This window comes from Mchenga conophoros, linkage group LG15 (genome assembly GCF_057382185.1).
Source record: "Mchenga conophoros isolate Kocher_MC1m ecotype Shallow Benthic linkage group LG15, M_conophoros_male_GT1.1, whole genome shotgun sequence".
Taxonomy (NCBI): Eukaryota; Metazoa; Chordata; class Actinopteri; order Cichliformes; family Cichlidae; genus Mchenga; species Mchenga conophoros.
Genome location: NC_140540.1, coordinates 38468125 through 38482999, shown reverse-complemented (window position 1 = coordinate 38482999; position 14875 = coordinate 38468125). Strand labels below are relative to the sequence as shown.

The following is a 14875-nucleotide window of genomic DNA, read 5'->3' as shown; positions in this document are numbered from 1 at the left end:
ATGTACATGCCTCTGGTCATAGTACATGCCTAATGCAAATAGTTTTTAAAGATTTACATTGCAAAGTATTAATAAATTGTCCAATTAGAATTGAAATGCAAAGCTTGTGTTTGTTACTACATGTTGTGTTCTTACTTATTCTTGATGCCTGATAGTCATGGCTTGTTTTTGTTGTAGAGCACAGAAAAGCACCTGTAGGGTATCAGATTGAACCATGTTGGCTGTTTGTTATAAATAAAATAAGAAATTGTAGCACATTTGAAGCAGACCAGGCATCAGGACACAAAGCCATTCCAGTCTAAATATCTTTTCTTTTCTTTTTTTATTCGTGCTGTTCATCTGAGCCTTGGTTGAGAGGGCCGCAGGCAGAGCATTGAAGCCCAGACTCCTCTCTCTCCCTGTCCACTTACTCCTTCTCATCAATTCCTACCAAGACTTTCCCAAGCCAACTGAGAGATGCAATCTCTACTAATATATGTAATATGTTTTTGTAATTACTATTATGGGTATCTTCACATCATTGGACTCTCATATGGTCTTTAACCTGTAGCCATTACAAATACTTTGTGGCTTTCTCTGTGCCCCGTTTCCCATCGTTTCCTTGGAAGCTTCCTATTTTGTATCTTCAGTTAAAGCTCATTCAGTGTTTATGCTGCTTGTCTTTCTAGAGAGTGAGCCACAAAAATGTTGAGCGGTACCACATGCTTCATGCTGCTCTGTTAAATAATGAAAATCTAATTTGGTCACAGTATATGACAGAAACTGCTGTTATCACATATACTGCTGTCACTTTTATCCACCTGACCCCCACCACAAATTTTTTCAGATTGACAATCGGATGAAAACGGTTTTGCCTTTTGTTTGTTTGTTTGTTTGTTTGTTTGTTTGTTTCAGGTCCTCAATGCCCAAAAAGCCGGCTACAAGGCAGCCATTGTTCACAATGTGGAGTCGGATGACTTAATCGGCATGGGATCCAACGATGGTAAGATGCTCCTGTTATCTAGTTCAGTGCTTTAATGGGTGCTTGTTGGGTGGCCAAACAGTCTGAACCTCCTTTCCTTTTTGGATGTCTGTCCTGTGAAGCTAACAGCTCAGTAATGCTAAAATTTGGGATTAAGTGTCGAAGATCAAGGTCACGCAGATCGCTTTTGTATTACAATATCATAACATGTTACACAAATGTGTGATAGGACAGAAATAATGAATGGGTGAATTTTCATAGCAAGAAGATCAGCTTCACTCTGCACAAACACTTCTCTGGTCTTTGTTCAGCAGCATAACTCAGCAGCTGGTGAACCTTTAAAATCTTTCCTCACCACACTCCCTGCCGGTGGCTGATGCCCTCAGACGTCGGTGCGTTGGTGGTTCTTGGTGTCTGGGGCTGGGTGCTCATGTATGTACCGGCTCACTCCTGGTGGCCGTTTGGCGGGGCCTGGCGCCTGTGGCCCAGCTGGGCCCCGGCGCCTGTGGCCCAGCTGGGCCCCGCCAAGCGGCCACCAGGGGCGTGGGGCGCCCTCTGGGCCTGGGGCCCGGTCCTCTCTGGCACAGCTGGCTGCCGGCAGAGCCCGCGGGCACATCACTGCAACCCCCTCTGGCCTCGGCTCCGTGGCTGCTGGGTGACCTCTCGTTTGGGGCTCTCCTCAGTTCTTCCCAGGAGGGTGGCACAGTTGCCCCCCTGGTGGTCCTCCTTGGGTCCTCGTACTCTGGGACCTCTGGATTTCTGGGGCCTGGATCTCCTCCATACCTACTTCATGCCCTCGGGGACGGGGCTATGGCTCCCCACACTCCCTAGCAGATCATTACATGGAGAAACCTTTTGAATACAAGCGTGCTGATGCACACAGGTGTACACACAGGTGTTCACAGACACAAACTACACCTTTCTTGGCTGCTACCTCAAAGCACACTGTGCGCTGTCGATCTTGCGTGCTGCACAATAACATTTAAAATTTAGTATCTACTGTCAGCTAGTTTATTGTGATGGTGTTGTATTTATTATGTTGCTCTTTGTTGTTTGTTTTCTCCTGTTTTTTCTTCTTCTCTTGACAGGTGATCCAGGTGTTTTTTTTTTTTTTTTCTTTTTTGTTTGTTTGCTTTTCTTTCTTTTTTTTCTTCCCTCCTTTCTCACCATCTCTTCTCCCCCCTAATTTGTATTTCTCTCCCTCTCTTTCTTTCATTCTTTCTTTCTCCCTGTCCTATCGTCCAGTCATGTCTGTCCCGTTTGCAACAACTGAAAATAAAATAAATACATAAGTATAATAATGGTCAATCAAATGGACCAATATGGCAGGGCCATGATGATCCACTTGGTAAAGTAAATCCACTGGGCATCTTTTTTTGGCCTTCAGACAACAATTCTGACGGCTAAAGATCCAAATGGGACAGGCAGAAAAAAAAAATCTTTCAAAAGGATGCATCGATGTTTGCAAACGCTCAGGTGTAAAGTATTTGACTTATTGGGGAAGTTGTTTTCTAATCAGAAGGACAGTGGTTCAAACCCTGGCTCCGCCAACCTGCTTGTCTCAGTATCTTTGTGCAAAATGCCGATCACCACACGTGCCTTAGATGCATCTATCAGCGTGTGTGAACATGTGAAATGTGTGTGAATGGGTGAATGAGACTTGCAGTAAAAACGCACTTTGAGTGCTCAGAAAGGAGCTTTAAAAGCTGCAACTGAAAGTAACTGAGTAATTCTAGATGTATGTAACTTATCCATTTTGTTTGTTTTGGGTTTTTTTAGTGGATATCATGAAGCAGTTGGTTATCCCGTCTGTGTTTGTGGGCGAGGAGACTGCCAACACTCTGAAAGAGGACTACATGTATGACAAGGGGTAAGCTCAAACCCAAATCTCTCCATTTTCTTCTTCTTGTTTTTTTCTTTTCCTGCCCATCAGTATAAATAGAAGCAGCTTCCTGCTCGGCTCCTCTCACACTCCACTATGAACAATTCTTACTTTCAACACGTAGAGGAGAGCTGGCTGCTTTATAAAGCTGGATCACTCACCGGCCATTCTTTGCTTTCCAGCCAGGAGTTTAATTTGTTGTTACTGTAAAACAAAATGCGCAGCGTGAACTGTAATATATCAAGGGGAGGACTTGTCGCTGCCGATCACATGAGCTCAGAGGTCACAACATTAACGTTTCATTTCTCCACCTTAACTCGGTTGGTGTTTGTGTCAGATACACCCTAATACGTGAGGGTTATTCCCACATGCTGCGCAGCCAGGGAACGAACACCAAACATGGTATTGGCATATTTGCATCAGCGTGGGCCAGTTTGGTTGTTACATATTTGCCTGAAGCACAGATGGTCTGCTGCAGAGAGACTTCTGACTGAAATAAAATGTCATTATGTTGATAAGGGGACCTTTATGTGACTGTCACACAGCTGAAAAGCACTAAAGGGAATCTCCTTAATGTGGCAGCTCACAGCAATGAGCTATAACAGAGTGCTGTTGGTGTAGGTCACAGTCAGCAGCATAATGCGTGTCTGTGAAAAGGAAAGGTTAATGTTTACCTGTCCTGCACCTGACAGCGCTCTGCTTTTCTTTTAGCGGCCACGTGGTCCTCCTGCCAGACTTCAGTCTGCCTCTGGAATACTACCTGATCCCCTTCCTCATCATCGTGGGAATCTGCCTCATCCTCATTGTGGTCTTTATGGTTGGTAAATTTAAGATGTCTTCATTTTAACTCAGGGTTAAAGCATTTTACAAAGGAACAACTAAACTTGTGTAAAGATGGATAGTAATTTGTTGTTTTACTGCCATCGATTTGATGATTAAGAAGTAAAAACAGTCAAATCCACACTGGTCTGATACTGAAAGGGCTTTTTTCCTCGTAAGGACTCTTACTTGCTGTAAAAATAATTCTAAATTATTTTAGGAAAACCAAGTTTTAATCCCAAAACGTTGTTCTTCATCAGGCACCAGACTTCAGCCCAGGTTGAAGTCGTTTCATTTTTTATGTTCCTGTAATAATTAATCCACCAGTATTTGCAAGCTGTTTCATTGAAATGTTAGTTTTAATGCTGAATTGTAAATATTGTTGTTAATCATGAATTTTTGAATTGACAGTTTTACAGAAAAGCAGAAAAAATAGTAAAGTGCATTATTAATTTTAATTAAAATGCCAAATCACATTAATTTACTTCCATCCCTGAACAGAAAGACATTGTTTTCATGGTTGAATGTTATGCTTGATTCATTTTTTTGGCTTCTCAAAAATGTCCAGCGTGTTAGCTCAAATTTTGGTACGAAAATAATAATTCAGTTTATTTGCTTAATAAATAGCAATAACATTAAAAAGTTTTAAACGTGTTTTTGAGCAGTTTCTTGTCTTTATGACAGGTGGTCTAATAAATTTCTTATGCACTGTAAATTTAAGCTTCTTTGACTTTACTTGCACAAGATCTGTGTGTGGTTTGCGCTCATTTTGACAGTTTTGCTCTATTTGTGCTTCGACTAGATCACCAAGTTTGTCCAGGATCGACACAGAGCTCGGAGGAGCCGCCTGCGCAAAGATCAGCTGAAGAAGCTTCCCATCCACAAGTACAAGAAAGGTAGGAAAAGATCAGTGGTTAGCATCGAGGCTTCACAGGAAAATCTCAATAATTTCACTTCCTGGCTCAATAAAGGTTAATTTAAGAGTTCTAGGTGGCTCAGTTTTTTGCTAAAGCTACTGTGTAGCACAACATTATCATTATGCCCATTATGTGGAACAGTGCTACATGTCTGTTAGCAAGGTTTCATTAAGTTTGTTTTCCTTTAGCAAAAAATATTCCAGCATTGTGTTGACTCCCTGAAGCAACCAGGCGTTTACACATCTTTTAGTCTGACCTCTGACCTTCGCGATCTGTAGAGATGCTATCTTTGCTCTTTCGCTCCTTTCTCTCACATGATTCGGCCAAGAACAGAGATGTCATCGATGCATTGCGACACACCACCGCTCCCTGGAGCTCTGCACCTAATCGGATTAATATGGACTTGATATTTTTCCACAAAGGCAGATTAGAGCTCCTCTCTGTTGAAACTGGACACATGACTGATGGTTTGGAATGTAATCTCAGTCATGCTGGGGGCCGGCTGGGTCGAAAGCTAAGTGTAATTTGGATTTTACCTGTCAGGCAGATGTACAGTAGAGCATGTACCGCTTGTTTGTAATAGGAGAGAAAATGTGATGAAGTAAAAATAGATCTCTGCTTTTATTTTTGTGTAAATATTTGAGTGTTTCATCAAAAACCTCTGAAAGCTTTTTAAGTAAAACTCTGTGGCTTCTCCTTCTTTCTAAGTATAGGTGTCAGGCTGACTATAGCATTGTTTTGAAAGGCAAATCCTCGTTGTGTGTTGGGTAAATAAGTTTGTCTGTGTATTTAGATGTTTGCCGGCTGTGTTACCTCCAGCAGATGTATTTTGCGGGCTGGAAAGCCCCGGACTGCAGTCGTCTGTGCAGGGAAACACCGGGGAGCTTTTGTAGAGAATGGGTGGTGCATAATAAGTATCCCCCTTGCAAAGCTGCTAATTGAGGGGGGGTTGAGCTGCAGAGCTGCTCCTCCCTGCCTGGCAGTAATGGAAGCACGTGCAGCAGACCAGCTAAAAGCAGCATGTGCTGCTCTGGTCACTGTTTCTGTCACGTTAGGCTCTGTGGTTTGTGCGCTGTCACGGATGCGTCTGCGAGCAGTGCCCACTCTGACTCAGGGTTTCCACCAAGCACCGCTGCAGTCACCCTTTACTGCTCAGGCGAGTTCGGACGTTCAGGAAACAGCCTCCGGGGCGGCGTCTGCACGCCTGTCAGCTGAGTCAGAGCGTTTAACAACATGGGAAGGGGACACCAAATCTCCACCTAATCACCTTTTGAGCTCTGCTCTTTGGAGCAATGCTAACCTGGCAAGAAACAAAGTGTCAGGTTTGAGGATGGGAGGGCTGTCGCAGTGGGACAGCACCCCTGTTGTCTGATTTTGTGTTGTTAGGCGGTGCTTACCTCAGGTAAGAGGAAGGCCTCAAACAGGATTTGGCCTCTGGATTTGGAATGACTGCAGCACTATTTCTGATGTTTGTGTCACGTAAAGGGAAATGGGCTGTTTTTGTAAGTGTTGTGAGTTAGTGATATACTAAGTACATACACCAGTGAACCTCTATGGCTATATGGTTTCCACACAAACCCTCATCTAGAATGCAAAAGCTTGTCATTTATTGATCATTGTTTACAGCAGCTGGTTGTATGTGTGTGTGGGAGGGGTTTAAGCGCCACATTGTGACTTGTATTATTTTTAGCTGTAGCCTTGCTTTGGGACAACTCGACTCCACACAATTCAATGTGATGCTAAGAAAACTTGCTTCCTGCACCGTTGCTGAAGTTTTTGGCACCGTGCCTGAACTTCATCGCTGCAACGGTGCAGCTTCAGACTGGGAAAAATGTCTAATGTTGCCCTTCTTGGCCCAAGTTGCAGCGGATAATGCTGAGCTCGGACTCCGGGGTGCTTTGATCAGATGCAGCTTTAGTGAGTGGGAGTACTCTGATGCTGTGTGGCTGTTGATCTTGAAGCTGCAAATCTGAAACCCTGAACGGTTTTGCAGAATATTACATGTTCAGGTGCTTATTTTGAAATGCAGTGGAAGTTGCAGTGCAGAACGTTTTTCTGCAAAGGTTCAGTGGGCATGTTCTCGTGTTAAAGGTCTTGTAAAACATTTAATTCACTGATACCTTTTTGTACTTTGTTTAAAGTGCAGTTACCTCGATCATTTCAAAGCTATTAAGGTTTTCGTCTCTTGGCTGATGTATCATTTAGTGCTTCCCTGTCTCAGCTTGGCTACAATAATCACACCAATGTGGAAGCAGCCAGCAAGCCTAAATCGATAGCTTACCATTTACTTCAGGAGGCTTGTTAGTGGCAGTCTTGGTATACATCTAAATCTGTAATGGCTTTGCTGTGTGTTACTGTGAGTCATAGGTCAGGGGAGCTAAGAAATGTAGCATGGTGTGGAGTCACTTTGGGAAGTGGAAAGATGCTTGCCAGCTAATAATCGTCACCGCAGCCTGAGCTGCTGCTGTGCTGGCAGGATGTCTTTCTGCTGATGAGAGTATCTGCTCCCCATCTGACAGAGGAGCTCGCATCGGCAGATATCTGTCCATCACTTCAGCAAATACTTTAGTAGAAATTGATTTGCAGGTTGTAATTTATTTTCTTTACACCTTTGATGGCTACTAAGGGGGCCAGAGTGTGCCAAGAAAATATCCTCCCCACCGTTACACCACCACAGCCAGCCTGAAGTGTTGATGCAGGATTGGATCAATGCTTCAAATTCTGACCCGGCCATCCGAATGTCATCAGACAAGGCAACATTTTTCCAGTTTTCTATTGTCCAGTTTTGTTGAGCCTGTGCAAACTGCTAACAGGAGCGGACCCTGGTGCGGTCTTATGCTTTAAGGCTTGATATGTAGGTGATCTTCTGCATAGCTTGGTAGTAACGAGTGGTTATTTGAGTTACTGTTGCCTTCCTACCAGCTTGAAGAGGCCATTCTCTTCTGACATCAAGAAGGAATTTTCTCCCATTTTTTTCCAGCATCCGTTGTGTGGGGAAAATCCCAGTAGGTCAGCAGTTTCTGAAGTACTCGGACCAGCCCGTCTGGCACTAACAACCACATTTAGAGTCACTTAAATCACCTTTCTTTCCCATTCCCATGCTCAGTTTGAACTTCATATAACTGGCATATAATTGGTTGATTAGATACTTGCATTAAGAAACAGTTGAACAGTTACTCTTAATAAAGTGGCTGTCGAATGTATTTAGACAAAATTGAATATTACAGAGTTTGTCTGAGTGACTGTGACAGTGATTTCTTCTAGGATGCCCATTAAGAAGGCACAATGGTCTCGCTTGATGGTTCAAGCATGAAAATGAGGTGAATGTCACTCTGTGGCTTCACAGTCACTCAATGGAACATTTTGGACCAACACACAAAATGCCAATTTACCAAAACATCAAATTTACGAAGACAGAACTCCATTAGAGTTCCAGACAGTCGGTGAACTGATGCCATGGCACATTGAAGCTGTGATAGCAGCAGGTGGTTGTCGTGCCGAGAGATAAAATGATAACATGGTAACCTAAATAGCATTTTTTTTTCTCATACCCAGCAGAGGACGACTTCTCTAGTTGCAAAAAAAGTCTGAGGAAGTGACCCGAGCAAGCGCCAAACACTTTCCTGATGAGTTTATGGTCTCATTGAAGCTGGTTACTATGTAGCTCCTTCCTCCATAAAGACAACATTTGATGATTTCCTGTGTACCCTTCAGTGTATATATATATATCAATAAAGACGTAGTTTGATGACCATTAGAATGGTTGGTGTGTGCATAGGCAGGGACCACCCTCACTAACTTCTAATACAAACCCAGTCATTTTATTCTATAGGCAGGTCTGAAATATATGACCGAAACCGCTCAGTTCAGAAAAGAGCTTTAAGGGGTAAAGAGTGAGGGCAGGTCATGTGGTGTTACCACGTGAGCGTGCAGCGTCGTTCGCTTGCTCAGTCACATCCGCTGCTTATTCATCACTTCAAGGCACTGACACGGTACAACCTAAAATCTACAGCTCAAGGCTTTAAGACGGGCGGGGCCTCACTGACCGGTGTGTGATGTCACGCTGTTTGTCCATCTTGCACATACAGTCTGTGGGCCCGGCACCTTATTGAGACACATGATGTTTTCTTTTTGTAGTCTGCTGTCATGCAGGTCGTTCGGTTAGATAAGTTCGACTGTTGCAGTTGGCCAGCAGACAGTGCTCGTAAAGATATGGGTCAGAGGGGGTGATGGTGGATAACGTCACTTGTGTGCATGGAAATGGGATTCCTCAGACTGAAATGAATAGTAAGCGAGACAAGGAGTGTCTGCACAATGCCTTAATGAAAGCCACAATACCCGTGCAATCAGCGCACAATGCCAGTATGTAACATAAGACCTGTGCCGGCATACAGCATTATGTAATTGCAGCTGTGCGACTGCCGGCTAAGCACCACACTGCCATTAACATGACATATGCTCCAGTTTGCTTACAGAACCTTGCATCAGCTCCACTGACAGCCTGACATTTGAAAGCGAGCTTTGACGCCAGTTTTTGTCAGGAGCCGGCGTCTGACAGTTGTATGAGTCAGAAAGTGTGAATGCACACGTGCAGCAAACTGACTGGAAAAAACAATAAATGAAGGGATTGATTTTGACCCTTGGTTTTACTCCTCCTGTGATCTTTGACCTGCAGTCTGTTCCTCCCTGTGTATGATGAGTCACCCCACCCCTCCCTGCAGCTTTGCACATTCAAACCAAGGCGAGCACGCATGCGCGCGCGCGCACACACACACACACACACACACACTGACTGGACTGAGCAGCTGCAGTGTCTCAGCCGTCGGTGTGTGAAGCATGTTGATGTCAGTATAGAGGAGCCCTCTCTGTCTCTGAGCTCAGTGGCCTCCTTGCCAGCTGTCCTTGTCTGGTCGGCGGTGACAAACTGTAGATGCTTCCCCCCCCCCTCGTCCTTTTACCCAGTTTCTGTCAGCCTCTCTTTCATTCGCCTGCCCGCTCCAGCTCTGCTGCTTGTCTGAAGTTCAGTAGGACAGCGTGATTCCCTTGAGAGCCAGGAATGCTGGCAGGCTGGCCGATTAATGGGGAAAAATGGAGGGGAGAGGAGCTGCACCAGCTCTCAGAGCTTTTTAACGTGTGCTACTAGCCCCGAAACGTAATTGCGAGGGATTCCCAGCATCTGAAAAGTTGCCAGATGTGGCCTAGATGTTTTTCCAGGGTCCAACAGCCCAACTTTTAAACTAGGATGAGGAGAAACCACCATCCTGATGAAAACCACGCTACTCTAGATATGTTATGTACCCCACGTAGCCTGAATCTCAGCTCACAGAAATTGCGTTATTGTGGTGGAATATTCGAGAAACGTCCCCAGCAGTTTCTTTGATCAGCTCATGGGGGTAATTTGTTCTGTGACGGGTGTCGACTCGGTTAGACTGTGTTCTGCTGCAGTGCTGTGCAGAGCCCTGGGCCTTCCTGGAGGAATCTCTTAAGTTTTCGAGTGAACAGGCCATATTTGGCCGTTCTGAGCAGCCTTAATAAAGTGCTAACAGCTTTTGAAGTGTAGCAGAAAGCGATCCTCGATGGCATTTTTATTTATTTATTTTTAAATGTTATCTCCCCAGTGCGAGGCCTCAGAGTTCACAGAACAGAGTTCAGAAAGCCACTGAACGTTTTCTCTGCTCCTCAGAATAGCTCAGTTATTGCCACAGTTCAGCATTTCCTGAGTGGATACTGGATCCTGGATCTGTGCCTGCACAAACTCTCCCTCACCCTGCGACTGTTCAGCACTGGCAGCGAGGAGAGGAAAGGATGGAGGCCGCCCTGGAGTCGTGTCAGAGGAGTGTTGGGCGAAAAGAAAATTCGCGATGATTGTGGTTGTGTTGGTGTTTTGAGTTAAAAACAAAGCTGAAAGTGAAACGGCCGAGGCGGAGCCGCAGTCGGACACGCTGCCTCGAGTTGGAAGTCGATGATGGAGGGAAAGGAAGGAGGGGCGGTTGATGTGACTCCCCGTCCTTATACGGTCACATGCGGCTCTGGCGCGGACACAGAGAGCTCAGTCAGGGAAAACATGCTCATTTAGAGCTTACATAAACACACCGACCCACAGCCCCCTGCTCTCCCGGCCTCCCTCCAGCTCAGGCAAGGAAAGAGGAAGGGAAGGAAAAGGAGAAGAACGCTGTGGAATTTGAGAGGGAGTGCGCTGATGAATTCCTGAGCTTTCAGTGCGCACAGGGAATGAGATGCTGCTCTGCCCTGCAGGCTGAGGATGGGATGGGTGGTGCAGGGACAAAGAATCGAAGGAAATCGGACTCGCGAGGCAGCCGGACTTTGTGAACCTGCTCGACCTCAGTGACCTTCAGAAACATTAGCACTGTCAGAGATCACAGTGCATTCATTCTCTACTATTAAGCATGCGGCATCTTTATCAATGAGTCCCATCCCTATTAGAAATTATGACTCTCAGGTGCTCAGAAAGCCACTTTCTTTCAAATGTGTTCAGTTAAAGGGAGAATATGGTTTCTTTCTCCCCCCCCAGGTGATAACTACGATGTGTGTGCCATCTGCCTGGATGAATATGAAGAGGGAGATAAACTCAGAGTCCTGCCGTGCTCTCATGGTGAGTGACTACAAAATACCCACAGTTACACTGACAGAAGCCAGTTACTCTGATTTATTCCGTTTGGATCGTTATCATTTTATTAAGTAGATAACGAGGTTCCATCGTGATCTTATTCTCGTACTTTAACCTTTGCTGTGACAGCCATCAAAGGCTGGGTTGCATAAACAGGATGCCCTTTGTGTTCTCAGCCTACCACAGCAAGTGCGTGGACCCGTGGCTGACCAAGACTAAGAAGACGTGTCCGGTGTGCAAGCAGAAGGTGGTGCCCTCGCAGGGCGACTCGGACTCTGACTCTGAGGAGGGGGAGAGCGGCCCCGAGAACGAGGAGGTGTCTGAGAGCACCCCGCTGCTGCGCTCCCTGGCCTCCACCAGCGCCCACTCCTTCGGCACCATGTCTGGGGCGTCGCGCTCCGAGCACGACCAGGAATCCTCGGAGTACGAGGACGACGAGCTGGACAGCAGCGACACCGAGGAGGAGGTCACCGTGGAGACCGTGGTGGTGCAGATGCAGCAGCCGTGCTCCGAAGGCCACGAGCACGACCTGCCCCGAGCTTGACCGACGTGTCGCTTAGAAGCTCCTCGGCCTGCCCGACCTCACAGCTGCAGAGACTTTTGTTGTGGGCACAATGCAGAGTCATCCCAGTTCTTCTCTCACTGCTTACAAATCCATTGTAATTTCCTTCTCACAAAATACAAATCTTAAGTTTTTGTTTTTTATCATGATTATGGACGAAGCTCCAGTCTGCATACCTTTGGCATCGCTTTGGCCAGACTGATGCGTACAGTACACTGCCATACTGTACTCTTTATTTAGTCGTAAAAAGATGACACACAAGCAGACGAGTCCAAAGGTCCCGGACACACGATCAGTAAATGTACTGTGTATATAAATATAGATCACAATAAAGGACATCTTGCATTTATTGTATATACATGTTCATGCTACAGTGACACAGGTTGGACCACTATGCACCATTGGTTTTATAAAATTAACACTTTGAGCCACAGTGATGTGGTTTGCCAATTTATTTCTATCATTAACCTTTGTTTTGTTTAAGGAGCTCTTGTGTTTTGTGCCACAGTTTGTTACAGTGATTCACACCAAGAGAAGCTCTAGTTAAACTGGTCTGAGTGACACACTGGAAGAAGAGGGTGTGCTCTCCGTGTGGTGTCACATGAAGCTGTGGGTTACACCAGTTCAGATTGTGAGAACTGTCCGTCGCCTGTGGTGAACTTCATTTCGTTAAACTCGAGCAGTTGCTGTTCGGTAGGCCTCATGGTGCACGCTCAACTGACCCGATGTATTTTTAAGACTGTTTGTAGTAAATAATCAATTTTTTTTTTTCATAACACAGCTTGATTTTTTTCGTTCGTGAATCCTGTTGCCTTCTCATTTCATGTATTTTTTGTTTTCCTGCTCAAACATCTCTGTAAAACTTCAATAAAACGCCTGACGAAGAAACTTGACTGAGCTTCATTACTTGAGCTGAAAAACATCCTGCAATTATAGGTTTCTTGGTAACATTCAATAGTCGTCCAAAACGGCCTAAAACGTGGCAGATCTGGTCTTGGTTCTTCAACGCTTCCTCGTTTCCAGTGGAAGGGGGAAAAGAGCTTGGTTTTTTCTTCAAAAATAGTCTAATCTCAGCTGTTCTGTAGCCTTCTAATCATCTTTTCTTTTTTAATTCATATTGAAGTTTAATGTGCTTGTATAGACAGTAAATTTACAACATTTACAAAGAAATAAAATGCTTTGTTTGGTATCAAGCAATGCCACAATATTTTTTTTTTTTTTTCGAAGAAAAGAAAATACTTCCCAAAACTTTATTTTTTTTTTAAGAAAGAGGGAAAAGAAAAACAGCGGGGAAGAGGGACGAGGATAAAGGAGAAAAAAAACAAAAAAGCAGACAATACATATCAATCACCTGTTGAGAAAGAAAGAGAGAGAAAACAAGCAGAAGAGCAACATAATAAACAACATCATGATCTATGGGAATATAACAGTAAATATTAAACATTATGCAGCACGTAAGATCGACGGCGCACAGTGTGCTTTGAGGTAGGAGCCAAAAAGGGTGTAGTTTGAGTGTGTGAGCACCCGTGTGTACACCTGTGAGCATGAACGCGCTTGTAATGATCTGCTAGAGGGTGTGGGGGGCCACAGCCCCGTCCTCCAGGGCATGAAGCAGGTATGGAGGAGATCAAGACTCCAGACATCCAGAGGCCCCCAGAACACAAGAGACCAAGGAAGAAAAAGCTGCGCCACTATCCCAGAAAGAGCTGAGGAGAGTCCCAGATGAGGGGTCACCCAGCAGCCGCGGAGCAGAAGCCAGGGGGAGTTGCAGTGACGTGTCCGTGAGCTCCGCCGGCAGGCCCAGGCTCCAGGCCCCGACAAGCAGCCATCAAGGAGTGAGCCGGTGTGTACCTGGACGCCCATCTCCGGACACAAAGAACCACCAACGCACTGATGTCTGAGGGCATCTGCCACTGGCAGGGGAAGTGGAGGGGGGAGATAGACCTCCATACCTTAGAGGGCCTGAGATGTCCCCAGAGAGGTGGCGTCTGATACCCAACCTGACATATAGACACAGACATACAGGCACACACAGATACAAACATCCATTCCCACCCTCATGCTCTCATATGCACTTACTCCACACTCACCCAACGTGGAGACAGACATAAAGAGACGCTGTACACACGATCACACTCCCCAAGTGTACTCTAAGCCCCAGGTCTAGGTACCCTTGCCCCTGGAGGGGGGAACTGCACCCAGACCCAGGTAGTGTTACCCTTTTCCCTGCGGTGGGGAGAGGCAGACCGCCCCGACTCCGCAGCAGCAGGGAGGCCCCACACTCCAGACCCCAATCGGACAGCCAACTCCTCCTCCCAGACCCCCCGCTCCAACAGGCCACAGAGAATGGGGGTGTGAGGACTCCAAACCTCCCTCCACCCGCTCATTGTAGTGTTGATGCATGTGTGTTCTAAGGTGCATTTAAAACCCAGGAGGGCATGGAGCTACCTGCCAGAGAGCAGCAGGTAAGTGCATGGTCCCTCCTGCTAGCCCTCAATGTCTACGTGTATTTAAAATTGAGAGGTGGGCAACGACGCCAGGGGTGAGGTTGTACACCCTGATGGTCTTTTTGGAGTCCATGTAGCGTGCCCACCCCCAAGGTCCTATATGTATGTGTTATGAAAGTCTGAGTAACGTGAATGTCTAAGTTGTGGGATAAAATTGAGGCACAGGCAGCCAGAAGGGGACAGAGGGCAGGGGGGGGGGGGGGGGGGGTAGCCTCCCCTGCACCCTGGTGACACACCTTTACCCCAAGGCCCTGCATGTGTGGGTGGTTGTGGTGGAGCGGGAAGAGGGAGGCAGCTGGAGATGGGGAGAGAAGGAAGGGCGGGGCAAGTGACCCCCTCCCTGGGGCCAGCTCCCCCCGCTGACCCCAGTAGGCACCCCCATACTCTGCAACCCACCAGGGAAAGGGGGCCCAGGCCCATCCAGACCGGGGTCCAGTTCAGCAGCGCCGCCCGGCCCCACAGAGCCCGGGACAGTCCACCCGACCCCACCACAGAGAAAACTGCACCCACCCCGTCATCCACTCATCTTCCAGACTACACAAGACAATAGACGCCCAGGCTGAGATCTTCCTCCACCTCTCCTGTATCTCCCCCTCCTG

General features: G+C 46.3%; 1 protein-coding gene across 1 annotated transcript in view; it reads left to right on the top strand.

Annotated features, from left to right (window-relative positions):
* rnf13 (ring finger protein 13) overlaps nt 1-12657 on the top strand; it is a 41530-nt gene extending 28873 nt beyond the window's left edge. The window contains exons 5-10 of the mRNA XM_085245945.1: nt 895-982; nt 2741-2831; nt 3555-3660; nt 4465-4558; nt 11112-11192; nt 11384-12657. Coding sequence (XP_085102071.1) covers nt 895-982; nt 2741-2831; nt 3555-3660; nt 4465-4558; nt 11112-11192; nt 11384-11751 — 828 coding nt within the window. The 3' untranslated portion in view covers nt 11752-12657. The remainder of the gene's footprint in view (nt 1-894; nt 983-2740; nt 2832-3554; nt 3661-4464; nt 4559-11111; nt 11193-11383) is intronic.
* Nucleotides 12658-14875: the final 2218 nt, after the last annotated feature.